This window comes from Oncorhynchus kisutch, linkage group LG1 (genome assembly GCF_002021735.2).
Source record: "Oncorhynchus kisutch isolate 150728-3 linkage group LG1, Okis_V2, whole genome shotgun sequence".
NCBI lineage: Eukaryota > Metazoa > Chordata > Actinopteri > Salmoniformes > Salmonidae > Oncorhynchus > Oncorhynchus kisutch.
The window spans coordinates 19,766,033-19,787,090 of record NC_034174.2 but is presented as its reverse complement, the minus strand read 5'-3'; the positions used below and the strand labels follow the sequence as shown (position 1 = coordinate 19,787,090).

The 21,058-nt window shown below is 43.0% G+C and overlaps 1 protein-coding gene across 5 annotated transcripts in view; it reads right to left on the bottom strand.

Annotated features, from left to right (window-relative positions):
* Positions 1-21,058, bottom strand: part of LOC109898089 (FERM domain-containing protein 4B) — an 86,376-nt gene that overhangs the window by 5,805 nt on the left and 59,513 nt on the right. For all 5 annotated transcript variants that reach the window (XM_031793783.1, XM_031793668.1, XM_031793761.1 and 2 more), the window contains exons 8-19: positions 12,690-12,773; positions 11,899-11,964; positions 11,337-11,394; positions 10,749-10,835; positions 6,315-6,391; positions 5,559-5,697; positions 1,808-1,949; positions 1,544-1,677; positions 1,345-1,461; positions 835-1,063; positions 548-604; positions 275-422 (exon numbers count right to left, since the gene is read on the bottom strand). In XM_031793783.1, the coding sequence (XP_031649643.1) occupies positions 275-422; positions 548-604; positions 835-1,063; positions 1,345-1,461; positions 1,544-1,677; positions 1,808-1,949; positions 5,559-5,697; positions 6,315-6,391; positions 10,749-10,835; positions 11,337-11,394; positions 11,899-11,964; positions 12,690-12,773 (1,338 nt within the window). The remainder of the gene's footprint in view (positions 1-274; positions 423-547; positions 605-834; positions 1,064-1,344; positions 1,462-1,543; positions 1,678-1,807; positions 1,950-5,558; positions 5,698-6,314; positions 6,392-10,748; positions 10,836-11,336; positions 11,395-11,898; positions 11,965-12,689; positions 12,774-21,058) is intronic.

Genomic DNA, 21,058 nt, shown 5'->3' with positions numbered 1-21,058 from the left:
GTGGTTTCTTCCTTAGCAGGCAGAGACATGCTTACTGCCGTCTATTTCTTTTTTTACATGGAGCGTGTTGAGGCTGATAAGAGAAGGTTGTGGGGGCAGCAGGAGAAGAGGCTGGTAGGAATGCAGGCAGCTCTCCCTGGTTCTCCTCTACAGGTCTATACTCGCTGCTGCTCCCTGGGCCCCAAGAATAACAGTCTGAAACAGACTGGGTAACAAAACAACCCAGAGCCAGGAGAGCTGTAGCCAGTGGCCAGGCCCGTGCAAGAGCTCTTACCTGTTGTTGGGGTTGAGGTCCTGGGACTGCTCGTGGGCTGAGGCCAGTCGGTCAGACTGGTAGTGGAGGCTCATGGTTTCTGAGTGGTGGGGCCGGGGAGAGTACTGCACAGAATGGGACTGTTGCCTTTGGCCTCCCAGATCCTCGTCTAAAACACACAGGTGAACAGAAGGAACTGTCATTGTCACAGCCTGCTAAAAGCTATGGGGATGCTACAGATGTGAACAGAGAATTTAGTTAATGTATGTATGATATAACCTCCGCAGCACTCACCATCGTCCAGAGTAAGACTGTCGGACAGTGAGCTGAGTTCTGCAAGGTTCACATCATCTGAGAAAAGGGGAGAAATGGAGGTTAACACATGCTTGTGTTGGGCTTTTCATTAGAGGCCACATCTGAGAAAAACCCATGTCCTGAAGTCTTCGTTCTTTCAGACTAGTACAGACAAGGTGCTTCTGACAGGAATTGTGATTCCTCAGTATGCTACAGTCAATCTAAACTGTGTTATCACTGTGACTGTATGCAATGTCTGGCTGTTGGTATGGCGTGGTGTAGGCTACCTGCTATGATTATTGATGCTCTCATGGTGGGCTTTTTGCCCGTCTTGATCCTGTATTTGTTGATCTCCTCCTCAATCTCCTGCAGCTTCCTTATGGCGTCCAGGCAGTTCCTCCTCCTCTTCTTCTTCACCGTCTTACAGAGCTCAGCCTCGTTGGCTAATTTCTTGGCCGCTTCCACGATCTTCTGCTGCAGGGCAAACCTGCTCTCCAGGTTTCTGAGATGGGGATCCTGCAGGACAAGAAGACACAGTAGAAACAGATGAGATTAGTAACTTGCACACAGGCACGCAGATCAGTGCAAAGGGGATTTTCACAGAATAAAAGAAGCATATTCATCACTAGAAATTCCTTATCCTGGTCGTATATAGAGAATGTCCTCCACACACACACAAACACACACACACGATTAAAATGTTGCATTACAATGTCAGTCAAGTTTAAGATTTATTAGCCAAAAGAACATAATATTTATGACAGCCAGTGCTCCCATCCTGTGACTCCTATACTAACCGCATCATAGGGGAAGAGGTCGTCCAGTTTGAAGGCTGTCCCCATGCGCCGACGCACCACGGGGGGCTTTTCACCCGAGTCCAGAGGGTACTCTTTAGGCAGCCTGCCTGTCAGCTCCTGGAAAAACAAAAAGAGAACAATCAGCAGTGATATAATCTAATTGAAATGATTTCATTCAAGTACTGATGAAGATGCTTACAGCTTCTCGCAGGCAGATCTTCTTGAGCTCCTCTAGTTTCTGAGTCAGAGAGTCCTGCAAGTCCTTCTCTTTATTCTTCAGGTCAGCAATCTTCTCCTTCTTTAACTCCTCGCTCACATCAGAGTCTCCTGACCCTGAATCAGGCAGACATTCTATTAAAACCATTATGATCACTTCAATCTCATCTAATCAGCATTTGTCTTTATGAAGTCAATAGGACCGATATGTCCGTCAAGCATTGTCCATTGTTAGCTCATTGTCTACCTGCTGAGATGAGGGATCTGTTGCTGGCCATGATGAGCTGGTCTTTACTCTCCATGCTGGACAGCTTACTGATCCTGGGCGCTCCAATCTCCGTCAGGTCCATGGCGATGTCACCCAAACTTCTGGCCGTGGTAACTTTGGACTGGAGAGAGAGGGGGAGGGGAAGAAGGAAAAATAGGGAGATGGTAACAGTCACACACCAGTATTTATTCTTAAATGACTGCGCAGCGAGATAAGAGCCCCATTTGATGCTTCAGCCCAGGCTGGGAAAGGAGCCCTCTCTCAGCACGATTCCTGGATGAGCACCATCTGCTTCTGAAAGGTTGAAACCCACCTGACTGCAGCCACACACTCATCCACCCCTCGGAGCATCTATTATAACTCACACTCACCTTTAGTAACGACAGTAAGGTAAAATAACCCACCAAAATATGCACCATCTAAACAAACACGTAAAAAAATGTCCTTCTGTGTTGATTAATCAAATAGAGCAGCAAGGAAAGTCGACATTAAATCAAGAATCCCCACAGCTATGCTTAGGCTATTCTAAGAACACTATAATATACATCAATTAAAATGGGGCAGATACATTAGGCCTGTCCCAGACAAAAAAATCTTGGTCGATCAAGAGTCGTCTGTTCTTTCGACCAATCGATTGGCTATTCAGTAGGCTATTCTTTTGACCAATCGATTGTGCTGGGCCTGGCTCAGACTTGCTGCACTGTGTAAAAAATAAAAAATAAACAGCGAGTGACTGACTAGCACCTGTTGTCTCCCTCTCCTCCCTGCTGCAGTCACCACCACAGAACATCAACAGTGTTTATAGTGTTGTCTCCCTCTCCTCCCTGCTGCAGTCACCACCACAGAACATCAACAGTGTTTATAGTGTTGTCTCCCTCTCCTCCCTGCTGCAGTCACCACCACAGAACTTCAACAGTGTTTATAGTGTTGTCTCCCTCTCCTCCCTGCTGCAGTCACCACCACATAACTTCAACAGTGTTTATAGTGTTGTCTCCCTCTCCTCCCTGCTGCAGTCACCACCACAGAACTTCAACAGTGTTTATAGTGTCTCTCTCTCCTCCCTGCTGCAGTCACCACCACAGAACATCAGTGTTTATAGTGTTGTCTCCCTCTCCTCCCTGCTGCAGTCACCACCACAGAACATCAGTGTTTATAGTGTTGTCTCCCTCTCCTCTCTGCTGCAGTCACCACCACAGAACATCAACAGTGTGTATAGTGTTGTCTCCCTCTCCTCCCTGCTGCAGTCACCACCACAGAACTTCAACAGTGTTTATAGTGTTGTCTCCCTCTCCTCCCTACTGCAGTCACCACCACAGAACATCAACAGTGTGTATAGTGTTGTCTCCCTCTCCTCCCAGCTGCAGTCACCACCACAGAACTTCAACAGTGTTTATAGTGTTGTCTCCCTCTCCTCCCTGCTGCAGTCACCACCACAGAACTTCAACAGTGTTTATAGTGTTGTCTCCCTCCTCCCTGCTGCAGTCACCACCACAGAACTTCAACAGTGTTTATAGTGTTGTCTCCCTCTCCTCCCTGCTGCAGTCACCACCACAGAACATCAACAGTGTTTATAGTGTTGTCTCCCTCTCCTCCCTGCTGCAGTCACCACCACAGAACATCAGTGTTTATAGTGTTGTCTCCCTCTCCTCCCTGCTGCAGTCACCACCACAGAACATCAACAGTGTTTATAGTGTTGTCTCCCTCTCCTCCCTGCTGCAGTCACCACCACAGAACTTCAACAGTGTTTATAGTGTTGTCTCCCTCTCCTCCCTGCTGCAGTCACCACCACAGAACATCAACAGTGTTTATAGTGTTGTCTCCCTCTCCTCCCTGCTGAAGTCACCACCACAGAACATCAACAGTGTTTATAGTGTTGTCTCCCTCTCCTCCCTGCTGCAGTCACCACCACAGAACATCAACAGTGTGTATTGCGCTGTCCATGTTGCTGAAGTTACAACATAATTACAGATGTTTTTGACTGAAAGTTCTATTCTCAAAATGCCTAATTTGTTTAGGAAAAACATTCCCTATTCCCTCAACACTTGCTCTCCTTACATGACACATGTAGGCATCACATGCAAGTGACCAATAGGGTCTGACTTATAGCATATCATAATATGTAGGCCGTCATTGTAGTAGGCCGTCATTGTAAATAAGAATTTGTTCTTAACTGACAAGCCTAGTTAAATAAAGGTTAAATACAAAATAATCACATCAATAAATTGGTTATAACAATCTCCTAACACAAAATGGATGCAGAGGAAGTGACAAATAAACTCGATACCAGGGAATGTTCACCCGTTGCTTATTAGGAAAGGGAAATTCAGACGTGTGGAATAAATTTGACTTGTTTTTGGGACAATTTGGAAGAGTGTAAACAACACTAAATAAGTTATAAATAATACCAGAGGCTGGTCTAACAAACAAATATTGTAAAGCATTTAATACAGCATAGTATTACATTGTGAAATTGTTTATCTCAGCATAGTAAAGATTTAAAAAAGCAGAATTTGTGAAATTGTTTATCTAACATGTTGTGGTTCCGTGAGGCTTGGTGCACACAGAATCAGTAGGCTATTAACACAAACATCCAGCAGAAGAAGGATCAGTCTTATTTCTGGAGATATATATGGATGATTTATAAAGCCAGGCACATTTAACAGTTAGGCTATTATTTATAGACCTAATTAAGTTGGGGTTTCCTTTCTCCTCACTTTTCATAGACAATTAAGTCAAGTGCTGTATTTCTGTCTCCTAACCGCTGCTGCCTCCACCGCATTGTTCTCAACACCAATATGCTGGTTAGCTTTGCAATTATGCACATAGCAACATGGTCTAGGAAGCGCACTGATATTTTTCAAAACCACGGACAGCGACCACTATCCAACGTGGGAGAAAGAGCATTTGTTATAAAATACATGTCACGTTCTGACCTTTATTTCCTTTGTTTTGTATTTATTTAGTATGGTCAGGGCGTGAGTTGGGTGGGCAGTCTATGTTTGTTTTTCTATGATTTGGGTATTTCTATGTTTCGGCCTAGTATGGTTCTCAATCAGAGGCAGGTGTCATTAGTTGTCTCTGATTGAGAATCATACTTAGGTAGCCTGGGTTGCACTGTTTGTTTGTGGGTGATTGTCTATGTTGTAGCTTCACGGTCGTCATTTGTTTATTGTTTTGTATACAGTGTCAGTACTTTCGGTATTAAAGATTTACCATGGACACTTACGACGCCGCATTTTGGTCCGATCCTTCTCGCCTCTCCTCTTCAGATGAAGAGGAGGACGACCGTGACAATACAATTGTTTTTTTGTGTTGCACCATTATTCTTACATAATATAACCATAAACAATTTCAGTAGCATGTCTTACACTGATGGACTGTGCCATCCCAACAATGGATCAGTCCACTCAGACAGGTGTCTTGTACACCATGATTTAACAAAAACATTTTTTGCTACTGCTCGACTAAAGAAATCTTGGTCGACCAACAGCCGATCGACCAAACAATCGACCAGTCGACTAAATTGAGTCAACCATAAGAAACATGTTAGCAAACAGAGGAGTAAAGGTTAAGACAAGGACAGTAGCACTCAGATGTGGAGTGGAGTGAGAAGGAGCGTGGTGGGGGTGACAAGGCCCTGATAAGGCTGGGAACAGCACAGCGGCACAGATGCAGGTAAGGGGACGAGGGTAGGAGAAGAGCAGTAGTGCTGTGCTGCTGACACACTCACTTTGCTCTGCTTCCTGTCCAAATAGAACTGATGCTGACTGATGGCCATCACCCAGATGGTCTTAATCAGAGAGTGGCTGGCATACCACGTGTGAATGACCAATCCAGTCTGCCCGAAAGTACGCCTGGAAACTATCCTTCTGTGGATAAAAAGAGAGACAGACACAATTTTAATCCCTCATGTTACTGCTAGGTAGGAGTAATTTAATCTCTTTAATCCAAATTGACAACACAACAACTGAATACCTGGATATCTAACTATAGATACACTTTTAATAACATGATGGGTACTGATATCAGAATCATACACAATCAGAGATTAGAAAACAATTCCTTGCATAAACTAATCTCATGACTGGTTCTGTAATTCAATACATTGATGGGGGAGAGATGCAGTGTTGGAACAGAGATGTTTAATTCCAACCAAGGTGGCTAGCAGCACCATATTAAACATGTGATACAGCACTGAGGCTGGAAGTGCTGTAATGTCCTGAGAACACTGACTGCAGCAGTCCTTTACAGCAAGAAGGAAGGCCTTCATTCGACACTAGCAAGATATTGTATTGGAGTCAGCTCATTGACACTAGGCTCTGAAATTACGCCTGTTATGATTCAGAAAGGCTAGGATCAGAATAGAAGACAACAGATTCCTGGGTTGAGTTCAGTAGGCACCAAACATTTTGAGGTGCTAAAGAAACTGACCCTACAGAACACAACCCAGGATCACTATATGCATCCAGTGTCTGTTCCATCTCACCTGTCAGGGTCGTTCACCTCGACAGCAAATTTCTTCTCACGGAAATACAAATTCTCCAGCTGCTTCCACTGAAACAACTGCAGAGAGAGAAAACAGGACACACCACTTAGTAAATAGTCCACTGAACCATGCCCTGTTTGAGTGAGTGGCAGACCGAGAGAGATGTGCTTTGATACATCCGTATTTATTCCAAGCGGCTTGAGGCATCCAATGTGTGGACCATCTAAACTCAAACACAATGCCACTAGCATGGAAAGACACTCGTTTAGTCCCAGATACACCAGCCTTTCTCAACGTTAACAATAACAGTAGCAGCTGTGCACAGAGGACAGCCACTCAGTCAGGTGGAATTTACTTACTACTCATTAATGAAGCCAGTGTAGAGAGCAAGACATGCCTAGCAAGAAGCCTCTCATTTCATTCTGTCCTGGAGGGAGAGCACTGAAAACAGGAGGAGGAGTGGGGTGAAACATCTGCATACAGCCGAACCGGGCTTTCTTTAGAGAGATTTGGAGCTCTTTTCGCTGAGAGCGATGGACTCTCCCCTGGTCTGGCTGTGTGAGAATCCACCACTGGAACCAGGGTCGGTGGTGTAGATTTATGGCAGAGGGACTTAATAAACATTCTCTACCAGGTACTGGCAAGCCAGGCAGATAGCCATAGCTCTAAATAATAAAACATATGACCCTTGACTACAGTCCTCAGCGAGAAATCTAAACGATATCACAAGCAACCCAGCCCATGATACTGTGTACTGCTCTCTTTTTTTACCCCTCATCCCCTATGGACTGAGAACTGATTTTAGTATTCGGGAATCGGGAATCGTATTCTTCTAAACAGGTTCTACATGTTTCCAGTATAGTATACACTGCAGTCACTGCTTTACAACTGTGGATTGTACAGCACATTAACATACAATTACTTACAGGTAACCCAAAAACAGAATGACAACAGCAACTCAACTGAATATATCCTGAACTACCTAGTCTGGTAAAAGGGGGCTTACCAGGGCAGGTTTTAGTGCTTTTTAAATCCCGGGTGAATTATCAGGGTGGTATTGAATCCCCTGGCCAAGTTTCCAACAAGGCTAGAGCGTCCTTGAACAATACATTCATCTGTTCTCAGGCAGCCAGATAGGTGTTGCAAGAGTGTCAGCTGAGCAGGCTCCGCCTCTCTCCTCCCATCCCCTCTGACATCACAGACACCTCACTCTGACCTCGCCCACCTTGCACTGCTCTGCTCTCTCTCCTTTCCTCATTAATTCTCTCTGTGTAACTCACTCCTTCTCTCCCTCTATCACAATCTTCCTCCTCAGTCAAACCAGATGAACAAGTTGTGCACAGAGAGGTATTCAACCTCCTCTCGTCTTCAGGGAAAAGACCATTATGACCCCCTTTCTTTCAGTGTGTTTCCCTTCATCCACAGATCTTAGATTAGCCCTCCACAGTCATAACCCTTTGTGATGTGTTATCTGGGTTCTAAATACCATGCCAACCCCTGTTGTTCAGTGTGCTATCAATTCCAGCCTCCCACCGCTCCCCAAGACAAATATTTCAGGAATCTACTACTTTGGTCTAATCATTAATAGCGGGCCCCTCTTCACCTCCATGTGAATACAGGACAGCTCTCGGTCACCTCTCAGAACTGGGCCCAAGCTGACAAGGAAGAATCTCTCACTACACCTATAAAGTCCGTTATTAAAACCAAAGGAAAATGTTAAACTAAATTTCTGCAACTCACAAAGCAAACGCTGTAGCCAATAACAGTGTATTAGATGTCAATATTTCATAAGATGTTATTTCATGCTTTAAGTAAAGTGATCCAGACCATTTCTCCATTGCTGCTCCAGCCAATACTGTAGGCCTAGCCTAATCAATTAGATCCCCAGTATAACTGTGGATTGGGAGCATGGTAATTACTGAACAATGGGAACCAGCAGGCTCCACACTTCCCACAGACTCACCCCATTGTGTGGGACACCCCTCTCTAATTCACAAACCCCCTGGATACTTACTACAGCACATTCAGAAAATAAACAGATAACACACATTTACATAACTAGATCATTAGACAGTTTCAAAACACCACACATACACACATAACCATTTTAATGAGTGCTCATGTATGGCCGAAGGTAGTAAGTGCCAAAATATATCAAGGATGTGTGACACACCCTTAACTCTGATCACAAGAACCCACTTACTATTTGGACAGAGGAAACAGTCCAAGCCAGTGCTGCCAAACTGCATTGCAGAGAAACCACCACCAAAACTAAACATGAGGTGAATGGTAGAGAGACAGTCCAGTCATCTGGAGAACAGAACAGTAGTTCCCCATTTCAAGCTCATTTATTTCAGATGTTAGTGGTTTCACTTCTCATTAGAGCCCATGCCAAAATACCTGTGGTTTGAGATATTCCCAGAACATTCTGATGCAGACCCAACCCTGAACCCACAACAACCTCCCCAGACTCCCCCAGGCCCTGTGACGTGATGGAGGAATCCTCTGAGGAAGATAAATAAAGTGTGTCAAAGGTCGGGTCTTACACGCAGGAAGAGAACCACCACACCCTTCTCATACAGTCACATGGCACGCTGGTTCACTGAACATTTCCAGCAGAGGCATGACGAGAGAGAATGCTACAGTCCACTACAAACACACACATTAATTAAGGCTCTGGTTTTAACCTGAAAGAAGTGTGAAGAGGGCTTTTAGGGAATGGAGCTGCATGGTCCACTGACACAGCTAGCCTTGGATTTTAGCACCCGTATAAATATTTGAGCAGCCTTTTATTGTTCCAAGATAAAAAATTAAGGGTCTAATCATATATGATTATTACCATTACAGAAATGATTTTACCCTTACTGAGCTGTGCTTACATTGGTTTTATTGGTTGACCATATAACTGGACCTGCAAGTGATTATAATACAAGTAAGTGTTAAATTACTTGCTGATAAGAGGAAGAGAGAGATGGACTGAAACAGACAGAGACACGGAGAGAAAAAGAGCGATAGAGTGATAAAGCCCTTTGAATTGAAATTGAGAGAGCGAGAGACTGAAACAAACAGACAGAGACACACACAGAGAGCCAGAGCGAGAGAGAGAGCGCTCTCTATATCACAGCCATTTGCTCCTCAGACCATCTTAGAAATAACTTTTAATTTAAACTACGGCCTTTGTATAAAATGTGGTGCTCTAGCATACATTTTATTCTCCTGTTGGTTACTATTGAGATTTTGGAAAAAGCCCCAGTTCTCTTTTACCAAACAGACAGGGATAGGAAGTTGTGGTTCATCTCCTCCATTAAGTTGTGATAAAGCTGACAAGAGGTTAAACTACAGTAGCTTCTTTCAGCGTATGTCACTGAAGTCTGGGAAAACGTCAAGAATCCCAAGATTCCTCACAGGACGATTGGAGTGCTGCAGTGGGATTCCTTTTCTGCAGCCCCCCCTTCAGACCCCCACACTTCAAGACCTCCTCAACCCCCCCACCCTCACACCCTTCCAAGCTTCTCACAGCCCCCCTGACAAGGTGATTGTGTTTTATTGCTTGATCAATTGTTTGCTCTCTGAGAGAAACACACACACACAATGACAGGCAGCTTTGCATAATGAGCACAGCATGCTTGGAGAAGGGCAGAGGGGGGCTGCGATGAATACAAAGGTCGCCAGCCTTGATAGGAAGCACTATCAATATTCTACCAGATGACAGGCCCCTCTAGAACAGCAAGTTGAGTTGTGCACTTTAAAAAAAAGCATATTACAAATGTCCACCGTTTCACCAGGGGTCTGCTATGGAGGAGTTTTGGCATGAGTGCTCCCTCCATGTGTGGTTGGTGGGCCTGGGTAGAGCATAGCTCTCTCTCAGAGCTGAGCCCCTCACAGAGACCGCCCAGGCTGGCTTGGTGCCGGCTCATCCAGCCCCAGAGCCCTGCCTGCTCCCCATCCTGCACCATAATTACACCTTCCACTGGAAGGGCTGCTGAGAAAGGAGCAGGGATACGCTGGGTTTAATATATGGGACACGCCCAGTAATGCCTTGGCATTCACTGGAACAGCATTCCCAGCTGTGTCAACAGGGATCCAACATGTGAACAGGTAAGAGACATAGTGATGAAGTGGGCGGAGGAAAACACACAAGAATAAATTGTAACTTTTTTACATTTAAGGCCAAAACTGTAACTTTAGGTTTCATATTGGGAATCACAGTCGTGATTATTTCAATCACACCCTAAATGAGGAATGCCACAATCTTATCACCATAATCCAGATACTATCACACCCACATTGATAACAACTTTCCCTCCCTTTACCCTGGCCAAGAACACAAGCTTTTTGTTGCCATTATTTACAGTTTGGTGGATTATTAACCAGAGTGGAGCTGGTTGTTCAGTTAGACCATTATGAGAAACAAGTCACAGAAGGCCAACCTACCTTCCGAGGTTTCAACTTGTCCTGTAAATCGTACTGTCCAATGCCTTTATAGCTGACTCCCAGCCACCACGGCAGGCCCTGCTTGTCCTGTTGGGAAGGCAAGGCAAGGCACACCAGTCATTAGGAGCAGCTTAAGTGGTACATTTTTAAAAGAAGAACGGGCCATTACTGTGACAATTACCCCATTAGGCTAGCAGCACTAGCAACACAAGGAGAGATCAAATGCATTGAAGCAGCCCTAAAAAGCTACAGACCGAGTCATTTTAACAGCAGCGTTTGATGTGCTCAGACACCCTGCTTTAATGAGTGAGGTAGGAGAGCGGGGCTGGTGGGGCTGAGGCTCTGGGAGTGAGAGAGTTTCTGAGAGAAGGAACACTCAATCATTATTTAACTAAGCATGGAGCCTGAGAAAACAGCCAGCTAAGATCCCTGTCCAGCCTCCAGAGGGAAAACGGCTGTATTTCTATCTGAACACACAACTTTTTTATATTTTAAAAATGCTAGCTAGATGGGAAAGCAAACATGATTACAAATGTACAGATGTTTAATGCTTCCTACTGTAAGATACAGGGTTGATTTCTCTCTTACCTTTACTGGATAATAATGAACTCCATATGTAGGGAGGGACTCCACTAAGGCCAAATACCTTCAAAACGGAGAGGGACGCGTTAGCAGTATTTCAGGCAGTTACACTTCATCAACGTCTGTGAGTGGCTGCTCTACAGAAGTTTGAATGGGCTTTAAGCCCCAGTCAGTCATTCACCAGACACAGTCATTTACAGTGGCGGAGCCATCGATTTCTTTACAGGGCCTTTGGAGAATAAATTGATCAAGTCAAGGGCACAAATCATACAGCCGTGTGTAAATGACCTCGCTAGGCTAAGCCCTCCTAGGGAAAACAGAGTGGACCTCTGTCACACACTGCTGGCTGCCCAAAGCATAGTAAAAGTTTGCTGTCCCCTAATTAATGACACATTCTGGCAGTGTGACAGCAACCCCTTTAAAACAAAAACACAGGAGTAGACGCTACAGAGGACTGCAGAGTGTGTTGGACTGATGAACGTGCTAAACTAGAGGTCCACAGCAGCTCATTTCCTCCATGCACTTGACCCAGATTAACATAAAAATGCCCATTTATTACACGACTTACCGCACAATTGCTTGCCCTCTGCTGAGGCCCTTCAGGTTCTCATAGTGCTCGATCACTCGGTCTTCACTGTAATAGAGAAAAATAAAAGCCGAAATGAATAAGCCATTACTGATTGTAACATATCCCCAAACAGAGACAAGTGGTGAGACAGTCCTTCCCTGACACACATCGTTCCTGTTCATGGAGAGAATTCTGTCTGGCCTACTGGCCTGACTATGGTTCTCATCTCCTCTCAACTCACACACACAGCCCTGTAATTCCAATCTGCCCATTAATCCATACAGCTGCTGTTCATCAGTGGGCTGGGCTGCAGCCTCAGATGAATGCTGAGGCAGAAGAACAAGATGCAGCAGCATACACTCAGACAGACACAGGAACTGTTAACAAGCGGCTGGCCTGGCCGTCTCGTTCTCTCACCCTCCTGTCTAGCCCAGCTCCCATGAAGACATGATGAAGTCGGCACCACCCTGGCTGTTCATGATGCAGCCAGACGTAATTAACACAGAGCACTAATTAATACAGCCCATCTGAGATAAACAGCCTGGCAGGACTCTGGGTGTACCTCCACCTCGCTGCTCACACCAGCTCATCTGCATGGGAAAATAATTGCTTTGTGCATCCAGGTGTTAGCTACAATTAAAAAGCCATTTGATGAGGATAGGGACGGGGTGAGGGGAGGATTGGTATTGACAGGACTGCGGTCTGATATCTATGGAACTGTGTGTAATCCAATTGGATTAATACCCCTTGTGCATTTGTGGTTAACGTGTTGTTAATGTGGCACTGCTTACCAGTATACCAGTGAGGGGTGCTCCCTCAGGACTCTAGTGGGTAAAACCGGGAGCTTGTTCAGGTCCGACCTGGAGCTTTCAACACTGTAAATACAGAAGGATTGAGACATAATGATCAACTGAATTAATTCACAAGAACAGTAACAGTTGTATCTTAAAAAGGATCATTTACATCTCCAATAGGACCAGGGGGCATTTTAATGCTCCATAATAATAACACTGCTGATTGATCAAAAGTTCTTATTACTGTCATTACGCCGTTATTAGACTGTCATTACACGAGTAGACTGTCATTACACGAGTAGACTGTCATTACACTAGTAGACTGAAATGACACAATTAGACTGTCATTACACGAGTAGACTGTCATTACACAATTAGACTGTCATTACACTAGTAGACTGACATTACACAATTAGACTGTTATTACACTATTATACTGTCATTACACTATTAGACGGACGTTACACTAGTAGACTGACATTACACTATTAGACTGTCATTACACGATTAGACTGACAATACACTAGTAGACTGTCATTATACTATTAGACTGAAATTACACTAGTAGACTGACATTACACTAGTAGACTGACATTACACTATTATACTGTCATTACACTATTATACTGTCATTACACTATTATACTGTCATTACACTATTAGACTGTCATTACACTAGTAGACTGACATTACACTATTAGACTGACATTACACTATTAGACTGTCATTACACTATTATACTGTCATTACAGTATTAGACTGGGATTACACTATTATACTGTCATTACACTATTAGACTGTCATTACACTAGTAGACTGACATTACACTATTAGACTGACATTACACTATTAGACTGGCATTACACTATTATACTGGCATTACACTATTATACTGGCATTACACAGTGTAATTACTACTCTAGATCTCCATGATGACCATCTCTGAGTTCAATAAACCCCTATATCCAATAATAAGCCCAAATGAGTTCTACAGAGCAGAACACAGGGGACAGAGATCATGTGAAATATCAACATTAAAATGTTTTACAAATTGTCATTGATGCATTGTACAGAACAGGTAAAGTCCCACATCATATAGCAAGAAAGTGATAACCAAATCAAAATAAAAAAGTGGTCATGACTGGACATTTTTCATATTTTTATCTGATGCATTCCAACAGACTAGGCTTAATATCCACTTAGGTCTTGTCAAAGTGTCTCAATAGAAACAAATAAAAGCCCTTTTAATTAACAGAGGAAATTGAAATATAGTTCTATCATGTCAAGGCGCAGTTCCAGAATGGGATGGTAATTATGACTCACGAGTAAATGTTTTTCAATGTTATTACATGTGCATTCTTTGAGGTGTGTGTGTACAGTACAGGCGTTGACCTCAATCTTTGCATGCCAGTGTAAAGAGTGCAAGATAGTCCTACCATACGTCATTTACCATACAATTTCATAAACACACAATTAAGACCTCATGTAATCATAAATGCCACAGGTACCTCAAGTCTGGAGGTGATCTAATACACATCAATAGAAAATGACCTCTCTGTATTAACTGTGTTGTATGTCACTGTCAAGGTCTGAGATAGTGAACTATGAGTCACTCCAACACAAGATGGGGGAGCATTTGCTCTACAATTACTGATCGACAAAGAGGGCTATGACTTGGCAGGCCAGAGCACTGGAGCCCGGAACAAAAGCCATTCACCAGTTTTGGCAGCCCATGGAGTGTTGAAAGGTAGTGTACAACTCACAGAGGAGAGCTTTTCAAAAATAGGACTTGGCCTCTCAGACAGGCCTCAGACCAGTAGATCCTTCATATCTGTATCATGTTCTAAACTACTGGGACAACATAGTATACTTATGTTTTGGTATTTTTTCTTTGAAACTATTTAATGTAATAACTACTGAAGAAAATCAACAAAATAAACTACAAAGCAGGAGCTGAACTTTTTAAAATATGTCAATTGCAGTTTCTCAATGATCTCCAAAGTGAAATGAAAATAACTAAACAATCATTAGAATGCAGAGGCCATAATGATCTAGTAATATGAACCTGCTCACTCAGTAGAAAGGTAAAACACTACAGAGAGAAAGCCACTTGAATCATTGTTCCCTAGCTAGCTGCCTCCCGGAGGTTCACTAGTCTCTGCTGCTATGGCAGTTAGTTCACTGCTGTGGAGTTGGATGGCATACATTTTATAGGGCGCTGGGGCTGGTGTTGTTAGGGTGATCTACTATGTAGCCACATTGCACTGTCAGCAATCTGGAATTAATTATATGTCCTGTGACGTGGGCTGGGGGCAGCTCCTCCACCCTGCCAGCCAGCAAGGGGGTTGGCTAAACACTCATACAGTAGGTCAGCTATTTCAGTGGGCTGATAGTAAGTCCCTGTTAAGGAAATGCAAAGAAAGAGACCAGGATATCTCCATTGCTGTGAAATTCTCAGTAAAAGCAGGTTGGGTCTACATTTGAGTGAGTAAATTGACAGTGTCAGGGGTGCTGTAGCCTATAGGCATAATGGTTTATACTAACGACATTTAACTGGGATGTGACAGTTATCAGCTGAAAAGTATTACATGGTGATATTACACTGCATGTCATCTAGGCTACTACATTAACACTGCATAACATCAAAGGTAAAATGACAACCCCTAGAATACATGTTTTTATTCCCCTATATGCACATAATCCCAATGAACATGCAAAATCAATCCAAGACTAGAGGCACAACAGGAAACTATAAAGTGATAGCTCAGCAGGGGGGCGGCTTTGACTACAGAGAAATGACATCACAATGGTTAGTATTTGACGCCCGGCAGTCTACCGTGGCCTAGTGAGGACTGCACTCCTGAAGCTCATCCCTTTTAGAACAGGCAGTACATTTGAGGAGGGGGTTCTCCCTAACTCCTACACATCTCAAAGCTGCAGGGCCCTTTGCAATGTGTGTCTAGAGCTGCACATGTTTTATGAGAGGATTTGCCAACCTTCCTTATCCAAAAAGGTAGAATACTATACAATGAACTGAAGCTTGCCCGAGAAGTGGGATATAAAAAACAGGTGCTGCTGAAATTAAGAGTTTTGCGAGTACAAAGATAAGACCTTGATGTAGAAACAAACTGCATTTTAAGCATCAAATATCACAGTGTGCATTTACACAATACATTTCCTTACAGAGCAGATCAATGCTTCTGTGTTCAGATAGGCCTGATGCCCAGCGGTCTCTAGGAGACCCAAGCTGGGGATAACACCCCACAGGTTCAACCTGCTCAGTGCTCGTCCACTCTGACGGACAGGACAATATTTCCTGATTACCTCAGCCCTCTCAACTCCACCTGATGACTAAAATAACAAACCTTATCACCAGGTCAAGCCTTTCAGTGCTTTATCTCTCCACCAAAACACATTAGGCTTTGTAAATGTATATATATATATAGATACAGTTGAAGTCGGAAGATTACATATACCTTAGCCAAATACATTTAAACTCAGTTTTTCACAATTCCTGACATTTAATCCTAGCAAAAATGCCCTGTCTTAGGTCAGTTAGGATCACCACTTTATTTAAGTATGTGAAATGTCAGAATAATAGCAGAGAGAATTATTTATTTCAGCTTTTATTTATTTCATCACATTCCCAGTGGGTCAGAAGTTTACATACACTCAATTAATATTTGGTAGCATTGCCTTTAAATTGTTTAACTTGGGTCAAACGTTTCAGGTAGCCTTCCACAAGCTTCCCACAATAAGTTGGGTGAATTTTGGCCCAGTCCTCCTGACAGAGCTGGTGTAACTGAGACAGGTTTGTAGGCCTCCTTGCTCGCACAAGCTTTCTCTGTTCTGCCAACAAATTGTCTATAGGACTTAGGTCAGGGCTTTGTGATGGCCTCTCCAATACCATAACTTTGTTGTCCTTAAGCCATTTTGGCACAAATTTGGAAGTATTCTTGGGGTCATTGTCCATTTGGAAGACACATTTGCGACCAAGCTTTAACTTCCTGACTGATGTCTTGAGATGTAGCTTCAATGTGTCCACATAATTGTCCTCCCTCATGATGCCATTTTTTTGTGATGTGCACCAGTCCCTCCTGCAGCAAAGCACCCCCACAACATGATGCTGCCACCCCCGTGCTTCACGGTTGGGATGGTATTCTTCGGCTTGCAAATCTCCCCCTTTTTCCTCCAAACATAACGATGGTCCTTGTGGCCAAAACGTTTTATTTTTGTTTCATCAGACCAGCCTGGCTTTTTTCATGGCGGTTTTGGAGCAGTGGCTTCTTCCTTGCTGAGTGGCCTTTCAGGTTTTGTTGATATAGGACTTGTTTTACTGTGGATACAGATACTTTTGTACTCGTTTCCTCCAGCATCTTCACAAGGTCCTTTGCCGTTGTTCTGGGATTGATTTGCACTTTTCTCACCAAAGCATGTTCATCTCTAGGAGACAGAACCCGTCTCCTTCCTGAGAGGTATGACGGCTGCGTGGTCCCATAGTGTTTATACTTGCGTACTATTGTTTGTACAGATGAACGTGGTAACTTCATGCGTTTGGAAATTGCTCCCAAGGATGAACCAGACTTGTGAAGGTCTACAATTTCTTTCAGAGGTCTTGGCTGATTTCTTTTGATTTTTCCACGATGTCAAGTAAAGAGGCACTGAGTTTGAAGGTAGGCCTCGAAATACATCCACACGTACACCTCCAATTGACTCAAATTATGTCAACTAGCCTATCAGAAGCTTCTAAAGCCATGACATCATTTTCTGAAAATTTCCAAGCTGCTTAAAGGCACAGTCAACTTAGTGTATGTAAACTTCTGACCCACTGGAATTGTGAAACAGTGAATGATAAGTAAAATAATCTGTCTGTAAACAATTGTTGGAAAAATGATTTGTGTCATGCACAAAGTAGATGTCCTAACCGACTTGCCAAATCTATAGTTTGTTAACATGAAATTTGTGGAGTGGTTGAAAAGCAAGTTAATGACTCCAACCTAGGTGTATGTAGACTTCTGACTTCAAATGTATGTATATATATATATATATATATATATATATATATATATATTTCTGGGGGAGATTAATGATTGTTATCGGTATCTTGTGCAGGCAACAACAATCTAATTCAAGACATATTTAGACTGAACAAGATGGGAGGGGAAAGGAAATTCAATAGCCAGGACAAACAGAAAGCAATTGAGGTCAGGTTTGCCAGAGTATAGAGCCTATAGCTTTTGGCTACTGAGGAATGGACTTGAAAACAATAAAACACTGACCAGGAAAACCGGATCTAGATACATCACGTTGTATGTTCTAAAGATGCCGTTATCGTTGAGTAATACATCATTATAATATATAAACAGTCACAGGTAAAGCAGATATGTACAGTGGTTCGTCCTTTAAAAAGTTGCAGCGTCCAGCAGCACAGCAGAATTCTATTGCACGTTATTTAAGTGCCAACCACTGGTACCATTAATGCTAGTTAGTGCTAGTTTGACCACCAGAGGGCATCTTTCAAAAGCATTTGATATCCTTCAATAGTGGCTGTAATAGAGAATTTAAAGCCTTTTTTGTAAGAATATAATATATGGGACTGATTGAGAAATTTGGCTTAATTAATTTGATTAATATTATGGTGTTTCTATTCCCCAAAAAACTAAAAACCCTCTGGGTTTCCATTAGGATGGAACGGAAAATATGGCGATGTACAACGTGACAGTCGGGAGTAGGCTACAGTGCTGGGCTATTTAGCTAAAGAATCCCCATGTCGTAAGGGCACGCGGGAGACCGGGGTTCAATTCCCTGATGGGGAGGAAGGAGTAGGCTGTCCTTGTAAATAAGAATTAGTTGTTAACTGGCTTGCCTAGTATAATTAAGGTTACACTGAGCACATAACATTTCTACACAATAATTTTAGTCTAACCAATACCCAAACGGAGATTCAGTCCCCAAAAGAATCTCATTGATTTATCAAGACCAGTCCCCATGCTTGACACGAAACGGTGCTAAAATAGTTGAAGGCTATTGCTTCAAATCCTATTGCTTCCAAATTCAATATGCTCTTTAAATAAGACCTACACCACATTTACCAGCACATTACTCAACACTAGTGAGACTCATGTCGCCTATGGTGGGCCTACAGTACATCGAAAAATATGACGTGACTCTCCGTCGATAATTACATATAGGATTCTAAATTAAACCATAAGCCGCCTCATGGGTATCAAAATACAGAGAGGTGTTGGTAAAGGTATATTGTCCTGATAATAGCTCATAAATGGGCTTTATAATACTGTACATGGTGTCCAGGTCACGATAACCAAAACATGTATTTATTAAAGACCATCAGAAAGAATGTTGGTACATATTTATTTTGATCCAAAGCCATGAATGAGTGAGTCACTCAGCTTTATGTAGGTGCCGGCTATTTATTTATCCATTATTTTACCAGGTAAGTTGACTGAGAACACATTCTCATTTGCAGCAACAACCTGGGGAATAGTTACAGGGGAGAGGAGGGCGATGAATGAGCCAAATGTAAACTGGGGATTATTAGGTGACTGTGATGGTTTGATGGCCAGATTGGGAATTTAGCCAGGACACCAGGGTTAACACCCCTACTCTTACAATAAATGCCATGGGATCTTTAATGACCACAGAGAGTCAGGACACCCGTTTAACATCCCATCCGAAAGACAGCACCCTACACAGGGCAGTGTCCCCAATCACTGCCCTCAGGAATTGGGATATTTTTTAGACCAGAGGAAAGAGAGCCTCCTACTGGCCCTCCAACACCACTTCCAGCGGCATCTGGTCTCCCATCCAGGGACTGACCAGGACCAACCCTACTTAGCTCCAGAAGCAAGCCAACAGTGGTATGCAGAGTGGTATGCTTCTGGCTATATGACTGTGCCATGAACTTGATAACATATACCAATATTTTGGAGGTTATTTCATAAAATAAAAAAAATGAAAGTCAGCGATTATAATCTGAATAAATGCCAAAATAATATTTGTAAAGGCCAAAACATTTATTTCTGTTTTTAGAGGGAGAAAAACGCTGGGCCAATTGTGCGCCGCCCTATGGGACTCCCAATCATGGTTGGATGTGAGACATAATAATAATAATACTTAACTTAGGACCTAACTTAGAAATACATTTGACGATAGAATTCTCCCCCTATCCTCCATCTAGGTAAGTTATTATCCAGCTACCTGCTAGAACGTTTCCCAAGTCAGTGCCATTATTAGTGCAATTCCCCTAAAATTGTTGCTCTGTGCTGCCCAGTGTGGTGGGGTGGGGGTCCACCACCCTTTCCTAGGTCAGGGCTAGGTCTGTTTTCTGTGTGCGGTTCTGCGGCACATCCCGTGCCTTGAACCTTGTGCGCTTTCAGTGGATACAGCTGAGAACTGCAAGGCAATTGTGCTTCACTCGGGAGCCATGACCAATATGACCAATATATATTGTCCTGCTAATAACAGGGTTAATATCATATCTGTGAGAATATCCAAGGGGCTTTTATATCATTCTAAATGAATAATAATTGCTTTGTTTAAAAAAATAACAATATTTTGGAGATGATAACGTAAAATTAGCGAGAAAAAGGACATTCTTGAACATGGGGTGACGCATTGTTACTCATTTGTAAATAAATATGTTATTTAGAATTATGAATTTCTGTTTTTAGAGGGAGAGAAACCAAAAACCTAGAGTCATCTCAGTTGAGGCCAGCACAGACCATTGCGCCACTCAGGTGCTGTACAATGTGACTGGTCAGGAGTGGCCTACAGTACTACAGTAAGAGGAAAATAATCCTAACAAAATCAAATAAAAACCTTAGTGTAACAACAGTTTTAGTAAGTAATACTGAAGTCGTGCACAATTATCAGTTTCTATTTAGTTTTATGTCGCCCATTCATTATCCGTTAGAGACACAGTAGGACCCAAAAGCATAACCAGTGCTCTAACTCCCCCTTGCGCTGGTCTGGAGCAATGAAGTGGTGACGCAGGGTACCGTACTAAACCACAAATTACCTCCAATACTGCAGCATAACTTTTAGGGGAGCAACCACTGTAGAGATTTTGAATATCAGATTCCAGCTCAGTTCAATGTCAAAAGAAAAACATCAAGGCCCTCATTATTTTAATTTTTTACCTTCATTTAACTAGGCAAGTCAGTTAAGAACGAATTCTTATTTACAATGACAACCTACCCTGGACGACACTGGGACAATTATGTGCCGCCCTATGGGACTCACAATCACAGATGAGTGTGATACAGCCTGTGATCGAACCAGGGATGGCAAGGACTTGCACTAAGATGCAGTGCCTTAGACCACTGCGCCACTCGGGAGCCCACTAA